Genomic DNA, 26,992 nt, shown 5'->3' on the forward strand with positions numbered 1-26,992 from the left:
TAGACATGCAAAACACCATTCTTTGCTTCAATAAGGCTGGGACTGCGTGGCATTTTTCAGTCAAAAATCTTTGGTCAAAAATGTCGTCTGAATGACATCAAAGTATTGACTAAGTGAAGTCTACTTTGCCAAACTGTTTGCCTGGGGCAGCAGCGGGGTGAATATTCTGACAAAATTCAAACAGTTGTTTAGGCATTTTTCATGAAACAGCATATTCTGGTTGCTTCTATTCAGAACAACTGTTGCTTTTCAAATTCTTCCTGTTTTCCTTCAAAGCATTATGTTGCTCTAAACTGCCACAAACCTTTTTTATTATTATTATTTGAACTGAAAATAATAATTTAGAGAGGACCAACATATTTTTTTCTTTCAGCATTTCAGAAATGTCAGCAACCCCTTTAACTCAGCTCAAGCAGTTCTATAGCTCTAGGCTGTACCACCCAAGAAAGAGCAGCTCAAAGCCATCTATTTACCCACCTACCTCCTTCACCATCGTATTTACTAAGGGTTGTACTGATGGGAGCTCTCAAAGAACAAAATGTAATGCAGTTTATAAAAGGAGATGGATGTGAATCTTTTCTATCTCAAAATCCAATAAAGCTTATGATTTTTATTGCATGTGGGAGTCCTTTGGTCAATGTAACAATGATTAGCAGCTTGGCCAGTAAGTCTGATAAAACCAGAAAGTACTTCTGAATATATTCTGGCTAGAGTCACCTGGGAGCAAAGTGTGAGAGCTGCAGCTGATGGCCCCAGGGTCACAACATGTACCTTGGGATTTCTTCACTGGTGCTGTTCTGTCTGGCCACCTTTTGTTCCATTCTCTCCAGAAATAACTATTCCAAACCTCTTTTATCCTCTAATCTTCCTGAAAAGGGATCATCATCTCTAAACTATTCCCCCTCACCTTTCCAACATGCATGAATGAAGACAAAAGATTTACAACCTGCTCCGGGTAGGAGTCCTTCATGGATCCCAAACACAGCAATGCAGCATTCTTACCCTCATCTCATTTAAACAAGGGAACATCAGGAAAAACATTACTCTAAGTCAGCAGTACTTCCCTGGTGCTAATCAGGCCATTAAAAAGGCATAAGCATTTTGACACAGAGGGACAAAGAGAACCACAGAAATGAATCAAAACCAGGGAAAAACTAGAGATTAAAAGTAATAATGCTCCTTCCAGCAAACCACAATCTGAATGCATGATGAGTGGCTAAAAGACACAATCACTGCAGATCTAGAGATTAAAAAAAAGTCTCCTGACTGCATGAAATGTAAATTAAACTTGCTGTGATACAGAAGCATTTCCTTCACATGGCAGTTATGCACTGCCGCCGGGAAATCCCGACCCGTTTGCTGCAAACAAGAGCTGCCACAGCTCACCCTCCCTGATCTCACCTGTGGAAAACACACACTCAGAGGCAACACTTGGAGGGAAAGGCAGGGAAACCCAAATGTGGCAGACTTGCTAGAAGAGATTTCCATGGAGGTTTCCTCCCCAGATAAGCAGATGGTTTCCAGTTAGTCAGGGTCAGGGACTGCCCGTGTGGTTTCCTGCCTGCTTGCCTTCGTAGCTTATCTGGGCCTCATCAAGATATACAGTCTGAAAAAATTAGAATGGCTAAGTACAGGAATTAGGGAAACTAAATACAAATGAGCTCTGCTCTGCACTTGTGCAGAGGAGCAGGGGAATCTGGGCCTGCGAGTGGGATGGAGGCAGCAGTGCTGACCCTTCTGCCGGGGCAGCCACGCTGGGCTGCAGCATTGCACATCTGCAGGGGCTGGGCCCGTCTCGTTAATGCCGCGCTGCCTCTCCAGGCACCACGGCAGTGCCTGACTCCGTCCAAAACACCCTCGGCAACAGCCCAGCTGCTTTGGAAATACCCCCCATGTCAGTCTACAACGCTGCCTGCTTTAAACGTGGTGCCGGTGCCCGACGGCAGCCCAGCTCCATGGTGGATTCCAGCCCAGCTCCATGGTGGATTCCAGCCCAGCTCCATGGCGGATTCCAGCCCAGCTCCATGGTGGATTCAGGCCAGCTCCATGGTGGATTCCAGCCCAGCTCCACGGTGGATTCCAGCCCAGCTCCATAGTGGATTCCAGCCCAGCTCCATGGTGGATTCCCAGCCCAGCTCCATGGTGGATTCCAGCCCAGCTCCATGGTGGATTCCAGCCCAGCTCCATGGCGCATTCCCAGCCCAGCTCCATGGAGCATTCCCAGCCCAGCTCCATGGCGCATTCCCACCCCTGCCAACAGCCCAGCGCACACTTCAAAATTTGCAAAGCCCTGGGCACATACTGGATCTCATAATGCTGTGCATGGGAGCAAAGTGAAACTCCACCAGGAATGTATGCACAAGCTGCCATATGGAAAGGGCATTCTCAAATTAAACCCTGAAACCCAGATGAGATCTGAGCGAAGGACAGTTTCACTTAAAGGAAATGTCTGAGGTCAACCAGCAATTAACTGAAAGGTTCTGATTGAATACGCTATTGACTGCGCTCACATCAGACAGCTTCCTGTTTATTATACCTTATGGGCTGTCTAGGTGCCAAGACATTAAGCTGTCAATAATCTATTAATACTAAACAGCTCCTCCCTCCTTACTCCCCCCTTGCAAATCCTCTTAGGCTAAGAAACTGCACTAAAAAGATGGAAATTTTTGAAGTGAGATGGAAATGAGCTTTTTAGGGTATTTCTTTGCTTGGTTCCAGCTGAAAGTACAGCAACATTCATAAACAATATAACACGCAGTCTATAACTACATGGAAAAAACTGTGTTAAAAAAAATCCGCTGTGATTGAGACCATATCCTGAAATCTGGCTTTCTTTTCCAAGCCATCTTTAAACAGTCTAAGTTAAATTTAATTAACAATTTACAACAAGGAGAGAGAAGTTATTTAAAGACAGGCCTACAGGTCCTTAACATTCAGTGTCTGGGAAACAGTTGTATATAAAAAAAAAGTTTTAATGAATTTAATAGAGAAAAGCACTTTAATTAAATGCTGTCAAAGAGGATTGTATTAATGACTGCACACAAAGGAATTTAAAGCAAGCCAAGTATATTTAGCAAATAGGAAGTAGGCTTTCAGAGGCTGCAACTATTTATGTTTCTGCCATTGCAATGCATCTAGGAGATCGTGTTGCCAATTGAAAGCAGTTATGTTATTAGATTTGATTTTATTTATTATGGATTATTAAAATTTCAAATGCTGCAGGGAATACATTTATTTCACTTCTCAAATGGAAGAACAAAGATATTTCCTCCTTCTTCAGTAAGAAGAAAAATAGGAGAGGAAATAAATAATAAATAATAATAATAACTTAGCACTTAACTAGTAAAGTGCTGTCCAGATGGATCTTTTTATGGGCTTGTTGAGTCCTGAAATTTTAGTGTGTCTCTTTCTTTCTGCTACAACTGGATGGATTCGCAGTTGCTACCACAGCTTCCCTCAACACAGCACAGAAAGAGGAGACAGCTCTTCTTGTGGCTACAAGAGACTCCTGTGATACCCTGCATGGTTCAACTCTAAGAACTACCAAAACCCCAACAAAAGAAATCCTGGCTGCCAAGCTTTCGCAAGCAAGACTGAGAATACCAAGGTTTTTCAGACTAACCACGAGACTTAGCCACGTATCGCTCACAAAACCCCAGAACAACTGCGGCTCTGCATTAAGACTTAGTGCACAATGTGCTCACCTTCCCCAACACCCACATGATGGGACTTGTAGCAGGAAGGAAGGGGCCTCTCATCACTCTCTCTGCACACGTGCCTTGGATTCAGTGTGGCACATCAAATAGGGTCTAGTAAGTGCAAAATGTAGAGCTTCAAACCATAAATCTGAAGAAAAAGCAACTAGAAAATTCAAGGGTGTCAACATTATTTTGGACTATAATGGCACAATAGTGTAGAATTAAATTTAGCCACAACTGGAAATAGAAGAATGTTTTTTAACACAAATTTAATGAGATGGCTGGGTCTGTAATATCCAGGATGTGTTCTGTGATTTACCACATCCTTTTTGCCATATGTAATGGTAAAAGGTTAGTAATGATTTTAGATTATTCAAATTTCCAAATGTTTCACCAGAGCCACCTTATACATGCTTGTATTCCTTTGTTTCTGAACACCAAATCCTTTTTAAGTTAGGCAACACAATTACCTATTAATTAGAATTAAAAACCAAATGACTGGTTTTTAAATGTACTTATTTGTAGTTAAGATTTTCATCTTCTTATTTGCAGCATGAAGAAGTGAGTAGAAGTGGGAGAGAAGTCATTGGAAAGGAGGCACTAGGGGATACCAACTTCCTTGCACAATGTGAGTAGCATCATAAATGGTAAAGTTTAATTTTCTAAATACATTATCTGATTTTTGTTTAAGACTTTAATAAAAGTCATGTGTGATGTATGTTGAGAATGTAGCCTTTGTTGTTCCACAGCTAGGGATCTTGCAAACAGCTTCGCTTTGTCTGTGCCAAGATATTTTGGAATATTCTTTGAAACACTGTAAGCAGAGATGACTGTGAGAAAAAATATGTGCTACTGTACTTCTGGATACTTGATGCGTGAGAATAGTGCATGCACACAAAAACACTTCTCCTTTCAATCTCCCGTAAAACTCCATACAAACATGGAACAACATACACAATATACTGACCCTGAAAAAACCCCGTATCTCTGCACACAATACAGTCTCTGGGTATTTTCAACCATTCAGGTGACAAACAAAAAAAAAGAATAAAAAAGCCCACACCAAAGAATTTCCAAAAAAAGACTGGCCCTGGGGAAAGAGTCTGGCCATCTATGTCCTGCTCTGTCACAGCCCAGCTCCCAGCACTGCCCAGAAGCTGCACCATTTCCCTGGAGGATGCTGTGCAACATGGAAGGAAGAGTAGCTCCTTGCTCTTTGAGGGTCAGGCAGTGCAAAGTGCCCTGGTAGCACTATTCTCAATGGTTTCCTTCCCCATAGAATTTTTACAATTGCCTATGTGCAGAAAAAGACCAGCTGCAATGATCCAGGGCTCTAACTTTATCCCAAGATTTCTGTAGAGAGCGTGAGAATAAAATATTGCATACAGCCAATAGCCTATAAATATTTACACATCTCTGAAGCCTGATATTACAATTTATGAACAAGTGTGGGGGACATAGAGTAATTAAGGAGCGTTAAAATTAAATTAAAAAGAGCAATATTTTTAACTGTAAAAATTTTAAAATGTAAATGGAACAGAGGCTCATCTAGTGGCTTTTCAGCCTTCAAGGTTTGCCTGCTGCTGGCAAGCTTCAAAGGTTATGTGAATTTAAAGAGCTTTATTTAGTGATCTTACGCTATGTGTTTGCTCATTCTCAACCTACGAAGGCTCCTTACAACACTAGCAGCTTACCATTTACAACGGGGCCAGGACTGTAAGAAATGAGGGCTAAATCTGGTCAAATTGTGTGTGAAAGGCAAAAGGGTGAGACAACAGGGCCAGAGCTACAGTGATGTCATTTGTTAAAACGACAACTTGTCAGAGCCACACCAACACAAACCACCACCCTGCTGCCTGCTGCCAAGTCTCAGTGGCACTAAATCTGCACATTCAGATTTTAAGGAAAGTTTCTGCCTGGAGCATTTTGCCATGGGAGCCAGGCAGCCCAAGCAGAGCTGCTCTGGGGCAGCCTCACAGAAGATGTACCCTCAGAGTAATCTTTAAGATGCTGCTGAAGAAAAGCACTAGTCATATTCCACATTAAGAGTCCCACCTCATTCCTGCCCTGTCCTCAGCTGATCCTGGATCAAATGAAAGCTGTCCAGGAACAGGTGTCACTGAAGTGGCCTCATGGTTTCAGGTTCTGTGCAAGTGTGAAAAGGATGTACTACTCTGACAAGACTAAACTTGCCACCACAGAAAAACTGGAAACTCTGCAGTTTACTTGATCTCCCGTTTCTAGGGTTAAATGGAACAGTACTAAACCTAAACTAATTTCAGAACAGAGGCAGTTTGGCTTTAATTGCAAGTACACTCCCTGCTATCATTCAAGGGAAATAACAGGCCTAACATTAATAAAAATCAGCAGCATTTTCAGCCACATGAGATACCCATACTAAACAGAAACAGCTGAGATGGCACAGTAGGCAGGTTTGGCTGTAGCAGTCACAGCTCAGTGCCTTTCCCTGCAGTTGTGGTAACTATCAATCAAAGAAGATCTACTGGATACTTCAGAGTCAAATATAAGGGGGTTGTCTGATCTGTGCCTCTGTTGTCTTTGTCAAACTTGTGCAAGGCTCCTGAACTACTGTGACCCATCAGAAAAATGGTGTGCACCAAGAGGATGGAGAACCAGAGCATGCAGCCACAGCTGGTGTTTCAAAATGCACCAGCTCTGGCTATGAGGCACAGGTACTGGAGAAGCATGAGAAAGCAGCTCAGAAGTGGAAAATGCCTGAGATTTTTTTTTTTGCATGTAGCACATGCTTTAAAGACAGTTCCTTTACCCTGACCCAAAAGCGGTCACACATACAACAGAGATAAATGCAGTGTGAGTGGCATTTGCAATAAATATTGCTTTCAGCTTTAACACTGCACAGAAATAGAAGTTAGATAGTTTGAGACTTTTTTCAGTGGTTTTTAATAGTTTAAACAGAAAAGAGATACTGAAATTGACTGTTGTCTAATTTTGATAAGAGAAAGAATGAAACTCCAGGTAACTAACAACTAAGAAAGACAGATATTCTCCACTCACAAAATTCACAGACCTCGTTATGACACACATTTCCCTCTGTAGTTATAAATCAAAGGAAAAAAAAAATCCAAGTGCAACCCTCCCAAACCAAAGCTCTGAGCATTCTGAGTGTAATGAATAAACTACAATACAAATTTCTCCTAAAGTCCATCTGGGTTTGCTGAGTACAAGTTGTGTCACCAGTCTTGACCAACCCCGTCTGAGCAGACATCACATCCAGCCATGGATTAAAGAACTGGGGAGTCAAAAAGCAGCGGGTATCAATCTATGGTCTGTCTTTTGGGTGAAGAGAAATGATCAAAAAGCAAAATTATCATGGTGCAGCCACTGAGAATGAATCACAGGGCACCGCATCCCTGCAAAAACATCGTCTCAAAACAGTAAAGACCAGACTCAGAGAGCTAGCATGGTTTGGGAAAGTAATTTTTGTCCAAGTCCCACAGACAGCTCAGTCCTAATTTCCAGTATGCAAAATCCCCTGGTGTAACTCACACAAACACAGCAAAACCTCACTGTGCACATCATCCTATAGATCATTAAGCACACCATGTTCCCCTATGGAATAACACAGCTTTGCTTCACTCATCATCTACGATTGCCTAACTATTATTAATTAATATTATTTTTTAAGAAATTTTAAGTCTCACTGGTTTTTCCATCTGTGTGCTATGCATTAGGTGACCTATGAACTCCAAGACATTATTTAGAAACAGATATTTCATTAGGAAGCACTACTGTGGTGTTCATCTCCCTCTTTATTACTTCTAAAAAGAGAATATGAAATTAGTTACATTGGGCTGCCATCGCCACTTGCCTTGACCCATTTTTATGAGGGCTCCATGTTCTGCTCTTTTGCATTTCATTGTCATTTCTAAAATACTCACTCCCTCCTATCCCTCACAAAATTATAAAATTAGTATTTCATTTATTGTTGTGGTATGTTATTTTCTGCATATTTAAAGAGAGATCCCAATGTTTGCAGTGAACACACAGTACAGAAGAGCTTTCCTAGAGCTTTTTACTATGCCTTTTTTTTTTACTAATGTTCCTCCATGATTAATGATCTGTACTATTATATTGCCAGATTTGTCTAAATCAAAGCTTCCGAGAAATAAAAGGGTGGAGGGATGTCATTTTAAAACAGTGACAAAAGTAACAGTGTATGAGAAAGCAACATTTGATTTCTCTAAAACAAGTATGTACCTACCAGCTTCAGCAGATCTAACTGTCAACTCAGGGAAAATGAGAGGCAAGGTTTCTCTAATAGAAGGTGCTTTGCTGTGGTGGTGGCGGCTCATTACTCCAGAGAACCGTCTTATCCACCCGGACACTCCAGAGGCAACAGCCTGACTCATGGCCTTCCCAATGGAGCTGGGTTTCTCTGCCCCAGCAATTAACAATGAATTAGCACTATATTAAAGTGCCAGGCAAGATGGTTATTCTCTGGAGTGGTCACCTTGGACACAGCAGACAACTAGTGGGAGAAGGGAGAGAAATTAGATTTCCTGTGTCCCAGCATGTCTGTAACAAACATGGAATCCCTGGCTGGCAATGGGAAGCAGCTGTAGGCACTTGTCAGCATTAACACTCCAGAAAGGTCCAACACCAGCTAACAACCAGGGAATGGTGAGATTTAGCAAGGGATGGGAAGAAAGACAGGGAAGGCTCACCTCTGCAGAGCAGGGAGCTAAACGCAGAAGCACAAGGACTGTTTGCTGCAGAGAGACTACTCTGTACACCATGAAGGGCCAGGCCAGGCCAGATCAAAGGGCCAGCCAGGATCCCACTCCTGGTGGTGGTGGTGGAAGAGGATGAGAACACAGCAAAAATGTAATAATGCTTTCCAGGATACCCTCCCACCCTCCAGGAACCTGTGGCTCGGGCACTCTGTAATTCAGAGGTGATGTCCTTATGGTACTCTACCTAGCAACAACCTCAGCATTCTTGCTCTTAGCAGCACTTTGCTACTATTACACCACTTTGCATGGAATGGACACCTCAATTTCCTTAAAAACCACATGAGAGGCTGTGGCAAGCTCAGCCTGCATGCACAGCAACATGCAGGTGTAGCATGGATGCTCCATAACCAGCGTGTGAAGGAAAATCCACACTCCAGCACGTCCATATGGTCACACCCAGTGCAGCCAGAGAACACAGCCATGTCACAGAGCTCCACAGGGCTCGCATTTTATGACTTCTCAGCACAATAACAAACAAATCAAGTGTGCAGGAAGGAATTTTTTAAACACTCAGTTTCCACTACACATTATTCATTTCAGAAATAGTAAAATCATTGATTAAATTGATTAATATATGGCTGATGGGAAAAATCTAATGGAAGACAGAAAAATAAAAATATTTGTTTTTAAAACCTGAATCTAAAGCTAAACAGTGAGGTGAAGGCTAGTAATACCAAACCAGTAAGGATGAGAGCCTCCTACAAAGGAAACAACAATCCCTTAAACATGAAAGAACCAGCCTGGGTCCAGCTGAACTTCTACAGCACAACTACCCCATTGAGCACACCCTGCCCGGCCTTACCCAGGGTAATTCCCTCACTGAAGTGTCCCCAGCCCTGTAAGCAGCAAGTGAACTACACAGAACACATCACCATGATATCCCTGCCATTTCCAAGAAGCCATACTGAGGAAAAGGCTGCAATATAGCCACATCTTTTGCCTGGTCATGCCTCCTGTGATGATAGCTAGGATATTTTTCCAAGTCTGATAAGGGGACATCCCCAGCTCAGCCCATTCCCAGTCACAGTGTTTGGGAACTCTGGCAGCAGCAGGGACAGCCTGTTTTCAGGCTCTCCCGGTCTCTCAGCTGAAGGAGCTGGAGACTCAAGAGAAGAAGTTACTGTACACACACCTAAGCCATCAGAGCAAAGAAAAAGATGGGCTGGGCAGAGAGAGAGAGAACAGAGATAAGATCCTGTTTGCTTCTGTGTTACAGTTCTGCACCTGCTGTTATTCACAGCACTGTTGCTTGTATCTTCTTCAAAGGACTGTCATTTTGCTATCAAGGCTGCAGGTGAGGGCTTGACTTACAGCACACTTCTCACCAGCAAACCTGCAGAGCAAAGTAGGTCGGTGACTGCAGCTCTTGGAGGATTCCACCCCCTGCTAAAATGCAGCCAGGCACTGTGGCAGACATTCTGCACCCGCCACTGCTTTGAGAAGGAAATGAGAGTTGCTTTCCCACTTTACACTACAGGGGGAATTTCAGATAGGCAGAATGTAATTACTTGGCCTGGAGTTCAGCCAGGAGCAGGGCCCAAGACCCCTACCCTTATGTAAAGTGTCACAAAATCTCCAATGACTGCAAGTGTGAGGACCTCAGCTTTACATCTCTGGCTGCTGTCATTGGTTCTTCATGGCTAATTACCTAATAGTGACCCTTGCAGAAAAGCTAAAAACAAACCTTACTTCTCGAAACAATTCAAGTCCCAGAGACTGAAAGCTAGGCAAAAATTACTTGGTGTTGGGTATCTTTTGACTGTAGGGAGCAGGTGGACAGCAGACCTCCTGTGTATGGCACTGGTAGCGTGTCACTCAGAAACCTACAGGGGTTTTTGGATGGGCAAGCATAGCTCTAAAATGCAGCACCCCCAAAACACAAGCTCACTGGATCAACTGCATACCAGTCTCCAGAGTTTTGTTGTGTGTAGTTGCCAGCTGGTTCCATTTATTTTTCTTCATTTTTCATATTTTGACTGTAATAAATAATTAATCCATGCCTTTGTAACTTGCTGACAAATACAAATGCACAGCATTCCAACACAGTGTAACGTGTCACTCACAAGAGCCAACCTGCATGATGCAGAAAAATGATGTACATAAGGCTTTGGAAAGTAGGCTAATCATCAAGGTCACTCACAAGATCCCAGGAAAACTTTTTCTGTCCCTTAGAAGATATTCCCACTTGCTGTGGGCATCAGAAGTGGGTTAATATGTTCAAGTCTACAGAGGCCTAGATGTCTTCCCATATGCTAGCTTGGCCCTTTCTTTACCTGTTTGTAGCTTCTTGATTTCAAGACCACATAAAATTTTGGGATGTGGAAGACAAAACTTGCTAAATTAATTACTTAGAGCACTTCCCCTTCTTTATAGCCCTGAGAACCTGAATGCCATGAAACAGGTTTTTTCTTTCAGGCAAAGACACAAAGTAAAGCAAGGAGCAATAAGTCAGCAGAAGAGACAAAAGGGACTGAACTAGGCAATAATTAATCTGAGTGAGACCTACATGTTTCAGATGGGCAGGACAAGAAGACAGAGAAACCTCTCACGTTTAGAAAAAGGTGACTGGATAGCTGGCAGCAGTGCAGCAGCACAAGAGCACCAACAAAGAATAGAGGCTGAATGCCAAGGTTCACAGCAAGAGTAGCAAAGCAGTGCAATCCACCATCAAACAATGGGGAGAGCGAAGGTGGAGGAGGAACTGCAAGATTATCAGAGAAATGTACAGCACAAACAACCCCCACAGTGGTCATGATGCCTTAAGTTTTAGCTTTCATATCTTCCAGATTCTGCACTGCAGCAGTATATAACTCTGAACTTCATATAAACTGTTAGCAAGTTCTCTTCACAGTTTAGTTAGATAAAACAATCCTTTCCCAATCTGAGAACCAAGGACACTGTTACAGCTTCAGGCCCAAAAGTATAAACAACAGGGAATTGAGGAGAGCAGACTGGGAGGATGGGACTTCATAACCTGAAGCTGTAATTGGACAATTAACCCCAATATGTAAATGGACCAAAAACTTATAAAAGTGTGAAAACTCATGGCACGCCATCCATCTTGGGTGTAGCCTCGGTCAGGCTCTTGTACTGCCCAATGTGTATCCTTTGAAGGCCTCTTCAACAAATGCCTATTTTATTCCTTTAACACTGTCTAGCCTCTGTTCTAGGTGACCTCTCATGGCATCAGTCACATAATGTGGCATCAAGTGAATGGTACCGAGTGCCAGGGGCTGAATTGGAGGGCTGAAGGGAAAGAGGGCTGCTGTGGAAGGTGTTGCCTCAGCTTTTTAGATTGAAGAAATTTCTCCTGAGCCTCTCTTGGCCATCTGTAGATGTTTCAGTTTGTGACATGCAATACTAGTTATTAGGAATACACATTAGGCTGATTTTCTCTTTTAACTGAAGCTGGAACTGCAAAGAAGAAAGTCTGCAGTATTTTCACTTTGTTTTCCCTACACATATTTGTATTTATTTATTTCTCGTTCTACTAACACCTGAGAAAAGAATGGAATGAGGGTGTACCAACCAAAAATTCATACTAGTCAGAAATGTACAGAGGAGCAAAACAACCCCAGTGAGGTTGTGAACTGAAGGCCCATTCCTCACGAAATGCTCACCGTGGTCATTTCGGAAGTACTTTTAAATTTCAGTCAATACATGAAAAGCCTGTTACACCCTTGAAACCCCCTGTGCTACCCCAGTCCCCCCACACAGACACCCTGAGGAGGCGGACAGCGCTCTGACCTGCACAGGCTCAGGTGTCAGCTGGACCACGTGCTGCATCCGCTCGCTGTGGTGGTGTCTGGACTCCTCCTCGTAGATCACATCCCTCTCATGCTGGGGAAGGTTCAGGAAGCGGCGGATGGTGCAGAGGTTCTCCCAAAGGGTGCGGTTTTCCGGGCTTGGGTTTTCCTTCCAGCGCAGCAGCTCACACAGCCAGCCCTGCAACAGTAGGGTCAGCACAGTCAATTCACCCAGCACCAAGGAACCAGATGGGACAGGAAGGTCAGCTAGACTTACAGCTCTCTGCTGAAAGTTTTGCTGGTCTCATCTCACACATAAACCCTCACCACCCCAAGCTGCCTTTTGGTCTTGACAAATCCATGGTATATTCTATTTCCTGCAAGTTAGAGAAACTGAGACAAGCAGCAGTCCTCAGGAAAAAACAGTGTCTTGTCCTCATCATATTCATACACCATGTTCAAAATGCACAGATACAAATGTTTTTCCTACAGAAAAGCAAAGATGAAACAGATATGCATTTTCACTTCCATTTCAGAGCCCCTTCATTTCTTCATCCAAGCAAGAGAAAAGGAGGCATAACTCCTGAGACTTGCTAGCAGCCCTCACTGCAACCTGCAGCAGCAGAACCAGAAATTGAACACCAGTCCAAACGTCTAGTAGAATATACTATCAAGACTTCTGATTTGCTGACACTATGTTGCATGGACTGCCCCAGCTCTGAACCCCACTAAAATTTTACATCTTTAAATAGTAAAATCTAAGATAAGATGCAATCTCAAAGGAAGGGAATCCTTTAGCATCTAGCACGAAAGCAGAAACAGAGTCCTGCAGAAGTTACTAGAGATACCAAGATACTAGGCAGAGGTAATTCTAAACCCAACTACAGATCAGATAATAAGAGCAGATTTTATTTCTGCTGTCTTGTTTTAAGTTTAGTTTGAAATACCTTTAAAAGGTTACTGCTATATGTAAGGAGTTGCAGGACCTCTCGACAGGAACCAACTGCTCAGACCTTGAGGTGAAAGCATCAGCACTCCAGGAAGAGGAAACGACCCTGAACCCCAAGGCCAAGGAGAGCCCCAGGGCAGGAGCTGTTCGGGTGAGGACAGCCCTGCAAGTGCAGAGCATGACCCAGAGTCCCCACGGGTGAGCCCGGGATGGCGGCTGCTGCTGCTCCTGCCTAGTGTGGGGCACAGCCAGCCCTGTCCTGCTGCCAGCAGCCAGCCCGCTTGGGGCTGGGGACAGTGGCTCCCCTCCTGTGCCTGCACAGGAGACGCAATGCAAATGACAGAAGATGAGAAGATAATGCCGAGGATGCTGTCAACGCGCCTTACTGACTCCTGTCAAAATATTTTACCTAGTAGCTTTATAACCCATCATTTTCAAGCTACAGCTCAGCATTCTGACACCATTTTGACAGGCACCTTACAATACCTAAAAGATAGCTTGATCAATGTTAAAAATGTTTGGTACAAGAAGTAGCCAAAATTGTGTTTTTCTGAACAGTGACCAGAACGAGCTGAACAGCCGGGTTCATTGCCAGCCCACAGGGGGGGCTTTTTGGTGTTGCTTTTTTGTGTAACAACTTGTAAGCCATTGACAACTTCTACCCTGCACTCTAAACCCCGTGTATAATATCATAAGCTGTTGTTTGTCTTACTCTCCACTGTGTCTTCTGCCTTCACTCCCCCCCCCAAAAAAGGCAAGATTTGATTATCTCCGCTGCATCAGCCAAGACAGCAACACCAGCTGTTCTCATTGTGCAGCCTCTTCCTCACGGCCTACATGTTAATAACCTGATCATTCCATTTTCTCCTTCAACTGCCGGCTGCAGCACAGCGAAGAGACAAAAACCCAGGCCCATCTGCAGCAGCTGTAGGCACTGAACTGTGAAGCCACCAGGGATTTATAAACTAATCTGTAACACAACACTGCCTTGTTTTTACAAGTGAGAGGCCACATTTGTGCAGACCTGATCCTTTCTTGCAATAAACTTGGAGGGCTGGCGGGTGGGTGGGGGGAGCAAGGATGAAAACAAGATATATAATAATTTACTTAGGGAAAAAACCCCTCTGTGTTGTATTTTCAAGTTGTTTTGATTGGTATTTGGGTAATCTCTCAGCCAGGTGAAGCCTGCATTTTAATGTGGTTCGGCCACATCCCTTACCCTCAATTCTCCTCCACTGCTCAGAAATCCCCCAAAATTTTGTCTCTTTCAGAGAAGAAAATCTCGCAGCTCCGCAATGTTTTCTCAGGGGTTCCTCCACACAGAGGAAATAATTTTTGAAACGGAAAATAAACCATCTGTAGAAAGAATCAGCTCCTGTTGCTCCCTGTTTTCAGTGATCTGAGTAAGTCTCCAGCTGGACTCTTTCAAGACGTTTCAAGCAGGTATGTTTAACACCTCCTGGCAGATGCTGCGGCATGAAGCCCCATCGTGTAACAAAAAAATACAGAAGAAGCCCTGCAGCTGGTGGGGTTGCAACCCACTGCTGAACAGGCCTGTGGGAGGATGAGGTGCCTGGCTCTGGCAGAACCCAGGCACAGCTTGGCAGGGCCACCTCCCCTTCCCAGGGCTGGACCGGGCAGCGCGACGGCGACTGCCGCGCTTTGATTTATCTGTCCCGTTATAATCAGCGCTCATTACAATCACTTAGAGCAACACTACAGGCCTCATTACGGACTAGGCACTTGCTGCCATTAGTCTTTAAGAAGGATAGCGCTCAATTTGCCTGGCAACATGCGAGGTCTTGACCTTGGAGCTATTAGGGAAAAGATTAGACTGCAGTGTGACCATGTGTGCAGACATGAGCAAACCAAATTAATTTCTGGCAAAGGGAGGCACCAGGCAAGGACCCTGCCATCCCGAGGACACCTGAGAACTACTGCATTCCCCAAAGGAGATAAGCTAATGGCACGTTTAAAGGAGCCTGGTTCTGAAGGTGAAGCACATCCGTGGTATTTAGAGAGATATTAATCCAGTTTCCCCACAAAGTATTTGCTTGGCTGATCAGATTAAGGGATCTAGCCTTCAACAGCACACCCCCACCACAGCAGGCCTCAAGAAATCTGTGATACTTCACAGCCTCAGACATATTGCACCATGTGTACCCAGCTGCTACAATAATTAGCTTATGAATGTATCAGCTGGTTCTGTGATTTTTATAAATAATAACTAACCTACAGAGCAGAAAGATTTCCACGAGCCTAATATTAGGAAGAAATTGCAAGGTGCGCCTAACTGAATTGTCATTGTGCTAAATGCCCTGTCTTCTCTCTCGTTGTGCAGGACTGGATCTCCCCCAATGCCATTTATAAATATTTATTTTTGCAATGTATTTGTGTCAGCTTTCTTCACAAGAGCCATTATTCGCTCACCCCCACACATACACACGCATACCCGCTGTGTGCATGTGTACACTTGTCTGCATCAAATCTGTCCCTTCACGACTCTTTTTCTATCCTTCCCTCTCTTTATTCAAGTATTCATTCAAGCCCCTCTCTATCCATCTATGGGGCTGTTTATTAGGCAATAGCTTTGACCAATACGTGAGAAAACTCAGCGTGCCGCAGCTTACTCACACACTCTTTATGGCTGCAAGTAACTGCCTTCCCCATGCACAGATGAAAAGTCTGCATCGGCTTTTTTTAATTATTTATTTAAATAGTCTTAGCACGCCATCCAAGAAAGTTTTGCAGTACCAGGCAAAAAAAAAAAAAAAAAAAAAGTGTAAATGTCAAATAAAACAGTGACAGATGACAGTATTCTCTATTGAATAGCACCGTTTCTTCGTGCATGTTCAATGAGAACTCATGAATTATTAATACACAAAATCTCCTTTTACTGTTAAAAATCTCAACTTGGCGTTTTTTGGTTACAATTTTTTTATTTTCTTTTATTTATTTCTTTGGGGTCTGTGTATGTTACACAGAGCTTTCCAGGAGAATTACTTCATTTAAGAAATGCTAACATACAGAAATTTTTGGAGCTACAGCCATTCACAGTGAATTTTCATCTATAGCTACATTTATTGGCATGAAGAAGGAAAAGCGAAGGAGATACTATCTCACTACCTTTTCTCCCACTCATCCACAGCATCTGAGCTCACTGCATTACAAGTAAATACAACGTCTGTTAAAATATTCTGAAAAATCTAACAAACAACACACCCCTCCCCAGACCTGTAATACGCCGTGTTTCTGGTCCTGCCTCCCCTGCACATCACAGGTCTCGCTCCACCACACAAACAGCTCCCTTGGCTGCCAGAGTTACCAGAGAGTTTGATACACACCAGTGGCAATATGGGTGGCAGAATCCAGCCCTTGATGTCAGCTTCTAAGGTTCTCGAATGGGAATGTCTTCCATTAAAAATGAGGCGGAAAAACAGCTCAATTAAAGGATGCTTTTGGCTCTACATTCAGGCACACCCAGTGCTTGTGGTTACAAGGAATTCTGCTCAGAACTTCCTTCATTTCACCCCAAAACTTTTAGAGGCATTGAGAATGCAGCCCAATTTAGCTCATTAAAGAGAGCTGCATAGAAGTGCTGTCCTCTATTTTTTTTGTTCTCATGAGACAAGATAAACATTTTCTAAGCATTTTGTTTGATTAAAAAAATAATACCATATTAATGTCCTATTTTTAACCTCTCTCTCTGTCTTCTAATCAAATACATTTCCACACAGCTAAGCAAACAACAACAAAAATCTGCAGAAAGCCAGCCATTCCAATTGTGCTTTTATGCTGTTAAAGAAGCAGCATGCTTAGAACACCAAAGCGGGAAGCTTGGCACCCTCAAACCCCTGAAGGACAGCGAGCTGGTGCAGCAATCCTGAGCCATATCCTCTGTCACTTGTCCCAGAGCCCTGTTTAGCACCTTGACCCTTTCACTTGAGCTAGGCTTACCCTGGAGCAGGGCAGCCAGACGTACCTGACCACAGTAAAATCAGTTTTTCCAGCATACAGAGAAGGTGTGCACGAACACACTGACCCCAAAAACTGCTTCCTGCAGATCTGCTGCCCTGCAGTCTGCCAAGGACCAAATTTCTGACCAAGGACAAAGAAGGCACAGGGGAAGAGTTCAGGTTCACAGTCATGCTGGGGTACAGGCCCATGTTTGCACTTTGCCAAAACCCACTGCAGGAGGTGGCAGTTGGGTGTCCATGGTGACTTAGTCACAGGCAGCTGTTCTGCTTTGAGCATGGATAAACTTGCAGCTTAACTGACCTTGTGTTTCCCTGCACTTACACTAAAATTAATAACAATAATAATAACAACAACAACAATAGTAACAACAACACAGCCAGTTTTCTGCGTTGACATTTCCTAGGGTCTCCAGTGAAAGCATGAGTAGGCAAATGAAGAGTTTTTAGTAAGAGTGATTCAGGAATATATCTCAAAAATAAATGTAAAAGGCCGTTTCCTCACCCACATCATCAGTGCAGAAAATGTCAACATATGTGACAAAAGGAAAAAAAAGCAGCAATGATTGACGCAAGTCTTGAAAGATTAGTAAAAAAATGCTGTCCTCAGAGAAGGCTCCCTTCCCATGTGGGATCACAGGAGTCCTCTGGACAAACTTCCTCAGCACCTCTTCTTTCTGCTTAGTTTGGGACACTACAGTGCAAAATGAGCTAGGTAATATTCAGCTCTTGTTCCTTAGTCGCCAAACTCTCTTACCATGAATCCAATAAGTGTCTATTAAAATAAATAAACCCCCTAATGATTCAAGATAACCTAATCAAGAAAGCTGAAATGGATAAAAGACTAACTGTAATGGAGAGTTCTGTCATGGCTTCAATGAATTCTTTATGAGGGCTGGGGGAGGGGGACTGAACCTGAGAAGCTTTACTCAGAGAATTTTCATACAGTTCAAGGTTAATCACTCAGCAGTCTGGATTTTCTGAAATGCTTGGTACTTTTCCTCCCCAGAAAATGCAAAGCACTTTCATGAGGGCCAGTTTCTCACTAGCCTCATGAAGCATGAAATTATATAAAAAAAAAAGAATGAGATACATGAGCCCTGAAGCACCTTAGATTCATGGGAACACCAAGTCTGCTTATATCTCTTGGCCTCAGAGGGAAGGATGCCGTGCACTGAGGATATTTCCAGCATTCCAAGTCCAAACTAGCTTCTCCCCACACTGGAGAGGAAGTGTGGGCTTGTGGTTAGGGCAAGCAGCCCACCATCAGCTCGTGGGTCTTCCAAGGACTTTGTGAGCAAAGCCCCAGCTCCACAACTGTCCCTTATTCATTCAGCTGCTGAGAGAGGCCAATGCACTGCTGCAGATGCTGTCACAGAATCAAAGAATAATTTAGGTTGGAAGAGACCTTTAAAGGTTTCTAGTCCAACCTCCTGCAATGAGTCAGGACATCTTCAATAGATCAGGTTGGACTCTGAGCAACCTGAATGTTTGAAGGGATGGGGAGGCACCTTCCATTTCCATGGGCAGCCTGTTCCAGTGTTTCACCACCCTCATTGTAAAAAGTTTCTTCCTTATATATCTCATCTGAATATACCCTATTTTAGTTTGAAAGCATTACCCCTTACTCTGCCACAACAGGTCCTGCTAAATAAGCCCTATTTAAGCCCCAATAAACCTCCCTTGAAGGGCTGCAATGAAGGCTCCCTGGACCCTTCTCATGTCCAGACTTCACAGCTTCAGCTCTGCCTGACTGCACACGAGAGGTGCTTCAGTCATTTGATCATTTTTGCGGTCCTCTCTGGACTTGCCCCAACAAGTCAAAGTCCTTCCTGGGCAGGGGACCCCAGAGCTGGATGCAGTGCTCCAGGTGGGGTCTCACCAGAGCACAGGGTCAGAATCACCTTCCTCAACCTGCTGGTCACACTGCTTTGGCTGCAACCCAGGACAGTTGGTCTTTTAGGCTAGGAGTGCACTTTGACAGCTCTTGTCCAGCTTTTCACTCACCAGCATCCCCAAGTCTTTCTTGGCAGGGCTGTTCTCAATCCCTTAATCCCTCAGCCTGTGCTGATACTGGGATTGCCCTGACCCAGCTGCAGGACACTGTACGTGGTCTCGTTAAACCCCAAGAGGTTCCTGTGGACCCACTTCTCTTCTGGATGGGGTCACACTGTGACTGCATGTACAAGTCTGCAAAAAAGAAGCTCCAGTCCAAAGGTACTTTAAAGAAATTCTAAGTTCAGTCAAGGAGAGAAATGTCTTTCTGCATTTCCTCCATGTGACAGGAACATCGAAATATCAGCATAACAGATATGCCCAGTTGTAGAGATTCAAAGCATCATAAAGGCACTGAGATAAGGCTGTAGAAGTGCCCTGTATGCACACACTGTATACACTGCACATCTTCACCACCAGCTGCTTTTTCTAGCTGCTGTTCATCATCATTGGAAGCTAATTAGTTTAAGGCCACAGAAAATACCTATTATAAGCTAAAAGGGAGAGAGAAGTCATCCCATCCTATCAAATGAATACAAGGGAATGTAAGTTGGGAAGGAAGGAGAGGAAAGGATGAAATTAAGGGTTTCTAAAGCTAATCCTTCCTCAGAGTGACACTGCCCATTCCTCTCACAGTGCCTGTACTTCCTTCTTGGAGGATGAGCAAGAGGTAAGGGCATGGGAAGGTGGCCCTGGTGTTGAGTCCTATCTAGCATGGAATCCTTCTGTGGGCTAACACTCTCCTTGGCCAGAGAACTGGCAATGAAAAAGGAAAGAGGAAAGGCAAGGAACTGTCATAGTGATTTCCATCCATAGGCCTGGGTTGGTTTTTTTTTTTTACCTGAATGAAGGGCTTTTCTGCCCCCACACTCAAACCCTCAAGTTTATTGTTTGTTCGCTTACTTTTCAACAGGATAACCATACAACCCAGAGACTGATCTTTGGTAGCTTAATATTTTTTCAAATGTTGCTCCAAGTGGTCTCTCTTGCTTTACTGTGGTGCAACTGGAATAAACTGCAGCCTCTTGAAAAGAATTTCAGTTTCAAGACTGTACTTTTTGTTTTCACTGGACCCATGAAGGTTCCATTTGCCCTTCCCAGGGCTGATCCCCAGAAACGTGATTCCCCATGCCACCCTAGGCTGATTAAGAAGAGTCTCTTGCTCTGGGAGAACTGTGGGAAGTTTGATCTCCATGTTCATACAAACTCTGCCCTCCCTCAGACCGTCAACAAGGGCTCCATCCAGCCATGCCCACTATTTATTTTGATTGTCAAGTTTATTATGAACAGAACTACATTCCTAAACCCATTTTGCAAAGACTAAGAAAAAAATGTCTGCTGAGCACGGCACAGCCTCTGACAGGACTCTCACTAGCAGAGGTCAAAGGGTTGATGCTGCTGCACTGCATTAGAGGCTGTGGTCATGGGGGAAATGGTTTTCCTGAAGTTGTACTGTAGAGCTGTTGCAGAACTGAATGTAGAAGCCAGTTGTAAAACCAACAATCCAAACTTGCAGCAATCCAAAGCTAAAGTCTCTGCCTATCCTACTGCCCAGCTCTGCACACACACAGGCCACCCAAACCTCTTTGTCAGAGCACGCCAGAAACCTGTCTTCTTGTGAATTAAATATAACCAGGGGAGCCCAAGCTGTAGACTGGAAACCAAACCCTGGTGCTCCAGCCACACTCAGAAACATTCCCAAAGTGCTAATACAGGTCCCAGGTTTAGTCACTAAAAGGGCACTAGCAGGCAGCATCTCCAGACAATCCTGCTGTCCATGGGGTACATCCCTAACACTTGGCAACTAAAATAGGAGGGCAGCTTTGGAGGCTGTGTTGTGAGGGCACTGAGCTCTCAGTCCCTGCTGGCTTCAAAAATACAAAGGGAAGCACAGCACTTCACAAAGGCCAAAACTATCTAGATATAAATTGCAAGGAATAAAATGGATATTAAGGTAAGTAAATGATGAATAAGTCAATATCTAAAATGAACAGCTTGAAATCTTTTTCAAGGTGGATTCCCTTGGAGAATTCTCACCATACTACCTTGGTACCTCCACAAGGGCCTGCAACTTGCCTTTATGTTGACTTGTGAGCTCTCTGATTTGCAACCTCAGTTTCTAGAATCTGCCCTTCAGTTGCTGAGACTCTGCCACGACTTAAGAATGAAGATGGTTACTTTTTAAATTAGAGGTCAATTAACTCCACCAGTAGATGATGCCACGTGTAATAACTGCTCTCAGTGGGTACCACTCCTGTATAGAGACAGAAGAGGAAACGAAGCCTCTGTTGCCTCTGGATATTCTCTGGGGTACATGACATACAGCCCTGCGTATAAAATGTCAAAACATCCCCGTCGGAGATTCCCTGCCTGCTAAAACTGTGAAGATCTCCCAGCACCGTGGATTGCTGTTGACAGAACAGCAGCAACATAACACATGCCTTGTTAGCAAACTGGAAGCCTCTCAGTAGTCTGGGGTGAGGGAATAATAGAGGAAGCCAACGCAACACAAGCCAGGCCTGTGGAGAATAGCAAGCGAATGAACCTTGGCGGAGAGTCCAAGCAAAGCCTCAGACTAGCTCTTTTCCCCCCTTTCAAACCCTCTCTTCTGAAAACATGGGCAGTTTTCAATGAGCGCTTCCCACCACGTAACTCAGCTGCTGAAATCAGCAGCATTTTCACCAGAAATGCCCAAAACTGGCACAGCTGGCCTGTGCAAAGCACTGGGAACACCCAACTGCTGGTTTTCAGACAAGCTAGACCTAAGGCTGACCATGGCACCGTGGCTCTCCCCCATGCAAGCAGCTGTGCCCTTGCTTTTGGCACTCCTCCAGGCCACAGAGCTCCCCAGCCAGCGGAGGAACACCCCAGGCACACCAGGCCAGGCCAAGGGCAGGCACACAGGTGGGCTTTGAGGCAGGGGAGGCCCTGTACCACTGTGGCTCTTGGCCGTGGCTTCTTCTGTCCCTGCCTTCCTGTGCCCCATAAACCACTTTCATGCTCCAGCAGAGCGCTATGACATCTCAGCATGGCGAATGCTGGGCCATCCCAGGGAGCCAGTACTGCTCTGGCAAGGCTGCGAAACAAAAGAAACATCAGCCAGAAACACTTCTTTATTTGCTGGTGCTGAAGAAACAAAACCTTTATGTGCAGTAACTTTGCTTTAAACAATAACATTTGTGGATCCTGTTCTTAACCTTTTGCATCTGGTGTTCAAAATCTGCCCTGTTTTTTTTCCACGTGAAAGACTACAGATCTTATTTTTGTTTTGGCACTGGTGTGCTATGCTGCCAGAGAAGTGCACTCAAGCTGGCACAGACCAAAGCTGGTGAGCCACCCAAATTATTGTTGGGTGGTTCAGTCCCTCTCTATTTCAAGAAGCCTCTGGGTATAATGACAGGAAGCTTGCAGGCAATTTTAAGCCAAACCTCAGAGAGGCTGGCATTCGGTCTGTGTTAAACACTCCTTATTAAAAGCTGTCCAGTCCGGATTCTGGGTGGAACTTTGATATCTGCATGGAGTAAAGAATAAGGGGCACGTTTGCAAAATCAATTGTGCAGTTTTTATATTTACTGCACGTTTACCACATATGTCATTTATTACACAGTGGAAAACCGTTAAATGCACAGTAGTTGTGCCAAGTGGCATTATGCTTTTAACAGCTTTATTCGTTTAACAGCTCCAGTTCTCATTATATTTTGCCATGTGGTACATGAGATTTTTATGCATTTAACAGTTTAAGAGGGTTCCGTGGTATTTTCCTTTTATGTATTTCATACTGAGTCTGGGATTTGGTTTGGGGGGGTAGAGGGACTGTAACCCCTGTACCTTGACAAGAGAAAGCAAAAGGCAAAGAAAATTAATGATTACATGAAGAAGGAAAAATTATTCAGATCTCCATATGTCAGGACACAAATACCTGTAACAAGGACAAGGCTTTCCCGTGGGCTTGGATAGCCTTTGATGCTTCTCTTTATATGCCTTTCAACCACTTATTTTACATCTACTTTAATGACTATAATGTTGTTTCCCTGCACAGAGGGAAGTGTGTGTTTTTCAGAGTGCATGCACCTAAATACTTCTATCCCACTCTCTCATTGTCACATGCACATTTGTGCATTTTTGTGTGCATATTGATGCCCTCTCCTAGCTGAACTGAATAATTTCATCCAGGATCAGAAGTAGCTCTTTTCACTGAGTAAACAATTCCTTCCAGCAAACTCCAATCCACTAGCTGCCCTTCAAAAAAACCTGTCTGTCCTCCTTTCCACAAAATCCCTTCTGGTGCATTATATTTTTTTAAAGAGTTGGATGAAATTTTTAAATTAATGGATTCTCTTCAAGAATTTCACCCCGACCTAGGTTTGCCCACATATATTTTTTACATCCAAGATAGAAATGAATCCAACAGAACTCACAGCAGAACTCATGCCTTTTTGTAGAAATGATTGGATCCAATGTGAATTATTCACATGGCAATACCGTAGGCAGCACATACAACATGCTAAAAAGGAAACACCTGCCTAATATGCTGTTTCCCATTGCCTTCCCTCAGTTAACCACTTGAGAAAGCAATTTCATTAACTGCTGAATGAGTAGGACACCACCATTTTGAAAGCTCCTAGTCCTACTAGCAGAGGTGTAAGTTATATACCACACGTGGGAAAAGACAGACTGTTTGTACAAGAGGAGAGAAAAAGCTTGGCTGTGAACTGACCCTTTCCTCAGCCTCTTTTAAAAGGGAAAAGGAAACCACTTAAGCAGGCAAAAGTCAAACATGACAGGCTCCCCAGAGATGAAAATTATTATTATTATTGTAGGAACAGATGTAATTTTATTGGTGGGAGGAAGAGAGAGATCTAGTCCCAACCCCAGACTTTGCTTTGAAAACAAAACCCCAGAAAGCCCCACAACAATGAAAACCCCTATACCACTCACCTGACTTTTATTGGCAGCCACTTTGGCAAACAGAGCTTGAGATACCTTGGCCCTTTTCATCTCCTGTTGGATCTCATCATAAATGGCAGCTGTGATGTTGACGTTGGCGCTGTCCGCCTTAATGGGGAGGTCTGTTGTTGGTGTCGAGGTTTTGGCCTATCAAGAGACCATGAAAATAATAATTAAAAAAGTGCTGCTTTCAGCCCAGCCATCTGTGCAGAAATTATCAAAGGATTTCAGTCAGCTGATGCCAAACTGCATTAGCTACAGAGGGACACTTCCTGTCCATTATTCTAATCAGGTTAATTGTGATTGGAAATAATTGCAGTGCATTCCTATAGGACATGCAAGGCCCTGTCAAGTCTCCCTCTCTCCCTCTCCCAGCATGTTTACTGAGCAGCCCAACAACAGCATAGGTAGCTGGGGCACTGGGCTGCAGGCACACGCTGACATTGGCTTTGCCAGCCAGCTACTGCAGCACAGCCACCAGGCTCTACCTTCTCCCCCCTCTCTAAAAGTGGCCTACACCTTGGAGGAAGAGCCAATTCTCCCAGAAAAAATGAGTAAATGGGTAGAGGTCTCTAAATAATAAATTATTACTCAATTTAATGCACTCCCTCAAGTCTCCCTCATCCTTTATTAAAACTATACGTATGTCACTTGAGTATGTATGGTTTCCCAGCCTTATCATCATTATGCTAGCCAGACAGTCACCTAATTTCACCTAGGAAATCAGTGGAAATGAAAAAAAAAATCATTTCATAAAGCTGGGCTTTGGCATGCCTTTGATGTGCTGCCCTCATTCTCCTAAACTCATATTGAGATTTTGTGTATTCCGCTGCACTCCTTTTAATTGAATGATTTCCCATCAGCTTCTGTGACAAATGAAGGACAATAACGGACGCTGCCAGTGCTTTCGCTGGGCTGGACTACCCCTGCAAGGCTTCTGTCGACACAGTTCAGAAGACTGCTACAGGACGTGGATTTGAAAGCCCCAGAATGCACTGGCAGGAGAGGGAGTGAGGGCAGTGCGATGCTCACTGAGACCTCCCAGCACCAGCTGCCCCTTGGAGACAGACCTCAGTTACTTTCCTGGGCTCAAAGAGGAGAGATACCAGGGCTGATCACTGCACCCCTGACACTTTTTAAGGGAAACGTGGGTTACTGATATAAAATCTCTGTTTTGTCTTGAGACATAAAGGTCTTAGGAAAGAACACAACCTAAACAGCAAAGCTCAATAGACCCAAACCACCCATACACCCCAGTGACACTCATATTTGGCCCAATTATGAACCTTTTCAGATGGATCCCATTTTTGTGTCAGAGTTGAAGTCTGCTAGAGTACATCTAATGTTAATTTTTAACTAGGCAGACATGCCCAAGTATTTATTTGTTAATAGGAAGGTTAACTAGGCAAAAACAAACCTTCCAAACGTCTTCTGTTTTGTTGTCCTCCGTATCTTCCTCTTCCTGACATCTCTTCTGTACCCAGGCCACATTCATAATGGAGCCAAAATCCAATCAAGAAAATACTCTAGACTGATCACTCTTCCTTATGATTTCCAGATAAAGCCTTAACCAACCTGTATCTTCTCCCTTTCCAGGCTCAGCAGGCACTGCTCTGAGCATGTTCCCTGCCTGTCACGGGCAGGACATGCCCAGAAAGGGTGTGAGATGTTCCTGCTCCCTGAGGCCAGCCCCGTGTGCAGGCAGAGGCAGCTGGGCAGCAGCTGGGGCAGAGCATGGCCCCACGCCCCAGGAGGCCAGGGCTAAACCACTGCCATGCACAGGCCGTGAGCTGTGTACAGTGCGACACAGGCACCCCGCTCTGAAATCCAGTGTTTACAGATGGGAGTTAGGGCAGTTGTGGGAAATGTAAGAAAGCAACAAAGAGTTCGTGGAAAGGAAAAGGACTGTCCAAGTCTGTCAAGACTGATTTAATGGAGATTTGTCGGGTATAAAAAATCTTCCTAGGCACTGGAGCCTTTGGCTAGCACAGCAGCCGAGGTCACCATGGCCTCAAAGACTGTTATGGATGTCTGAGATCCTGAGAAGAACAAAATTAGCATGTAAAAGAGGTTTAAAATGTACCTCCATCCTGCATGGGTCCCCTATACTTCTAGGTCCACAGCCATATGTCAGGAAAAAGCCTGCCCTGCACACCCTGAAAGCTGCACCATTTTTTATTTAATCACCAAAACAGGAAGGGCAAATACTAGCAAAAGTCACTACAATATTTATTGTTAAAGGCCTAGATTCAAAGCCAATCTTGGTATTAAGATGGAATTTGCCACTGCAGAAACACCTTATTGCAAACAGTGGGGAAAAAAAGAAAAAGTGTTTTCACAGTGCCAGAGTGAAACCCAGCCCCTTACTGCTGGGGTCCCGTGTGCACGTAACAACTCCTAAGAGCTCAGAGCATCTCTCCCACAGCAACTGTACCCTATTTTCTGGATCAGTCTCTCATTCTCACCTTGAGGCAGGTCCTGAGCCAGGGATATCACAGAAGGGTGGCTTGGGGCTGGCTCAGGCAGAGAGCTGAGCTGGGTTACTCTGCATGCCCTTACACCTGCCTGCATGACAGCCCCAGCACGAGCATTTCCACAGGTATCTGCCACTCCTCTCCTACCCAGCACACTCAACCCCAAAAGCACTGCCGCAGATATCAGTATCTATGGAAACCACGTTTCCAATTGCCATTCCATCACCTTCTCTGGCACACTGACACAGTTCCTGCCAGGTTGGTCCAGCCCCTACCACTGCTGCCCCAAAGCACCCCGCTCCAGGGTAGGCAGGAGAGCTGCCGGGGAGCTGCCGCTGCCAGAATCGCCGCGCTGCCTGCGAGGACGGCATTTGTCTCGTCAGAACTCATAGCAGGCATATGGGGAAGCGCGGTAGCCGTGCTGCCTGCCCGGG

At 44.3% G+C, this 26,992-nt stretch overlaps 1 protein-coding gene across 1 annotated transcript in view; it reads right to left on the reverse strand.

The window, feature by feature from the left end:
- Positions 1-26,992, reverse strand: part of SATB2 (SATB homeobox 2) — a 127,369-nt gene that overhangs the window by 11,317 nt on the left and 89,060 nt on the right. Inside the window, exons 8-9 of the mRNA XM_063400232.1 lie at positions 24,076-24,231; positions 12,221-12,418 (exon numbers count right to left, since the gene is read on the reverse strand). Of these exons, the coding sequence (XP_063256302.1) occupies positions 12,221-12,418; positions 24,076-24,231 (354 nt within the window). The remainder of the gene's footprint in view (positions 1-12,220; positions 12,419-24,075; positions 24,232-26,992) is intronic.

Source organism: Prinia subflava, chromosome 6, assembly GCF_021018805.1.
Source record: "Prinia subflava isolate CZ2003 ecotype Zambia chromosome 6, Cam_Psub_1.2, whole genome shotgun sequence".
Taxonomy (NCBI): domain Eukaryota; kingdom Metazoa; phylum Chordata; class Aves; order Passeriformes; family Cisticolidae; genus Prinia; species Prinia subflava.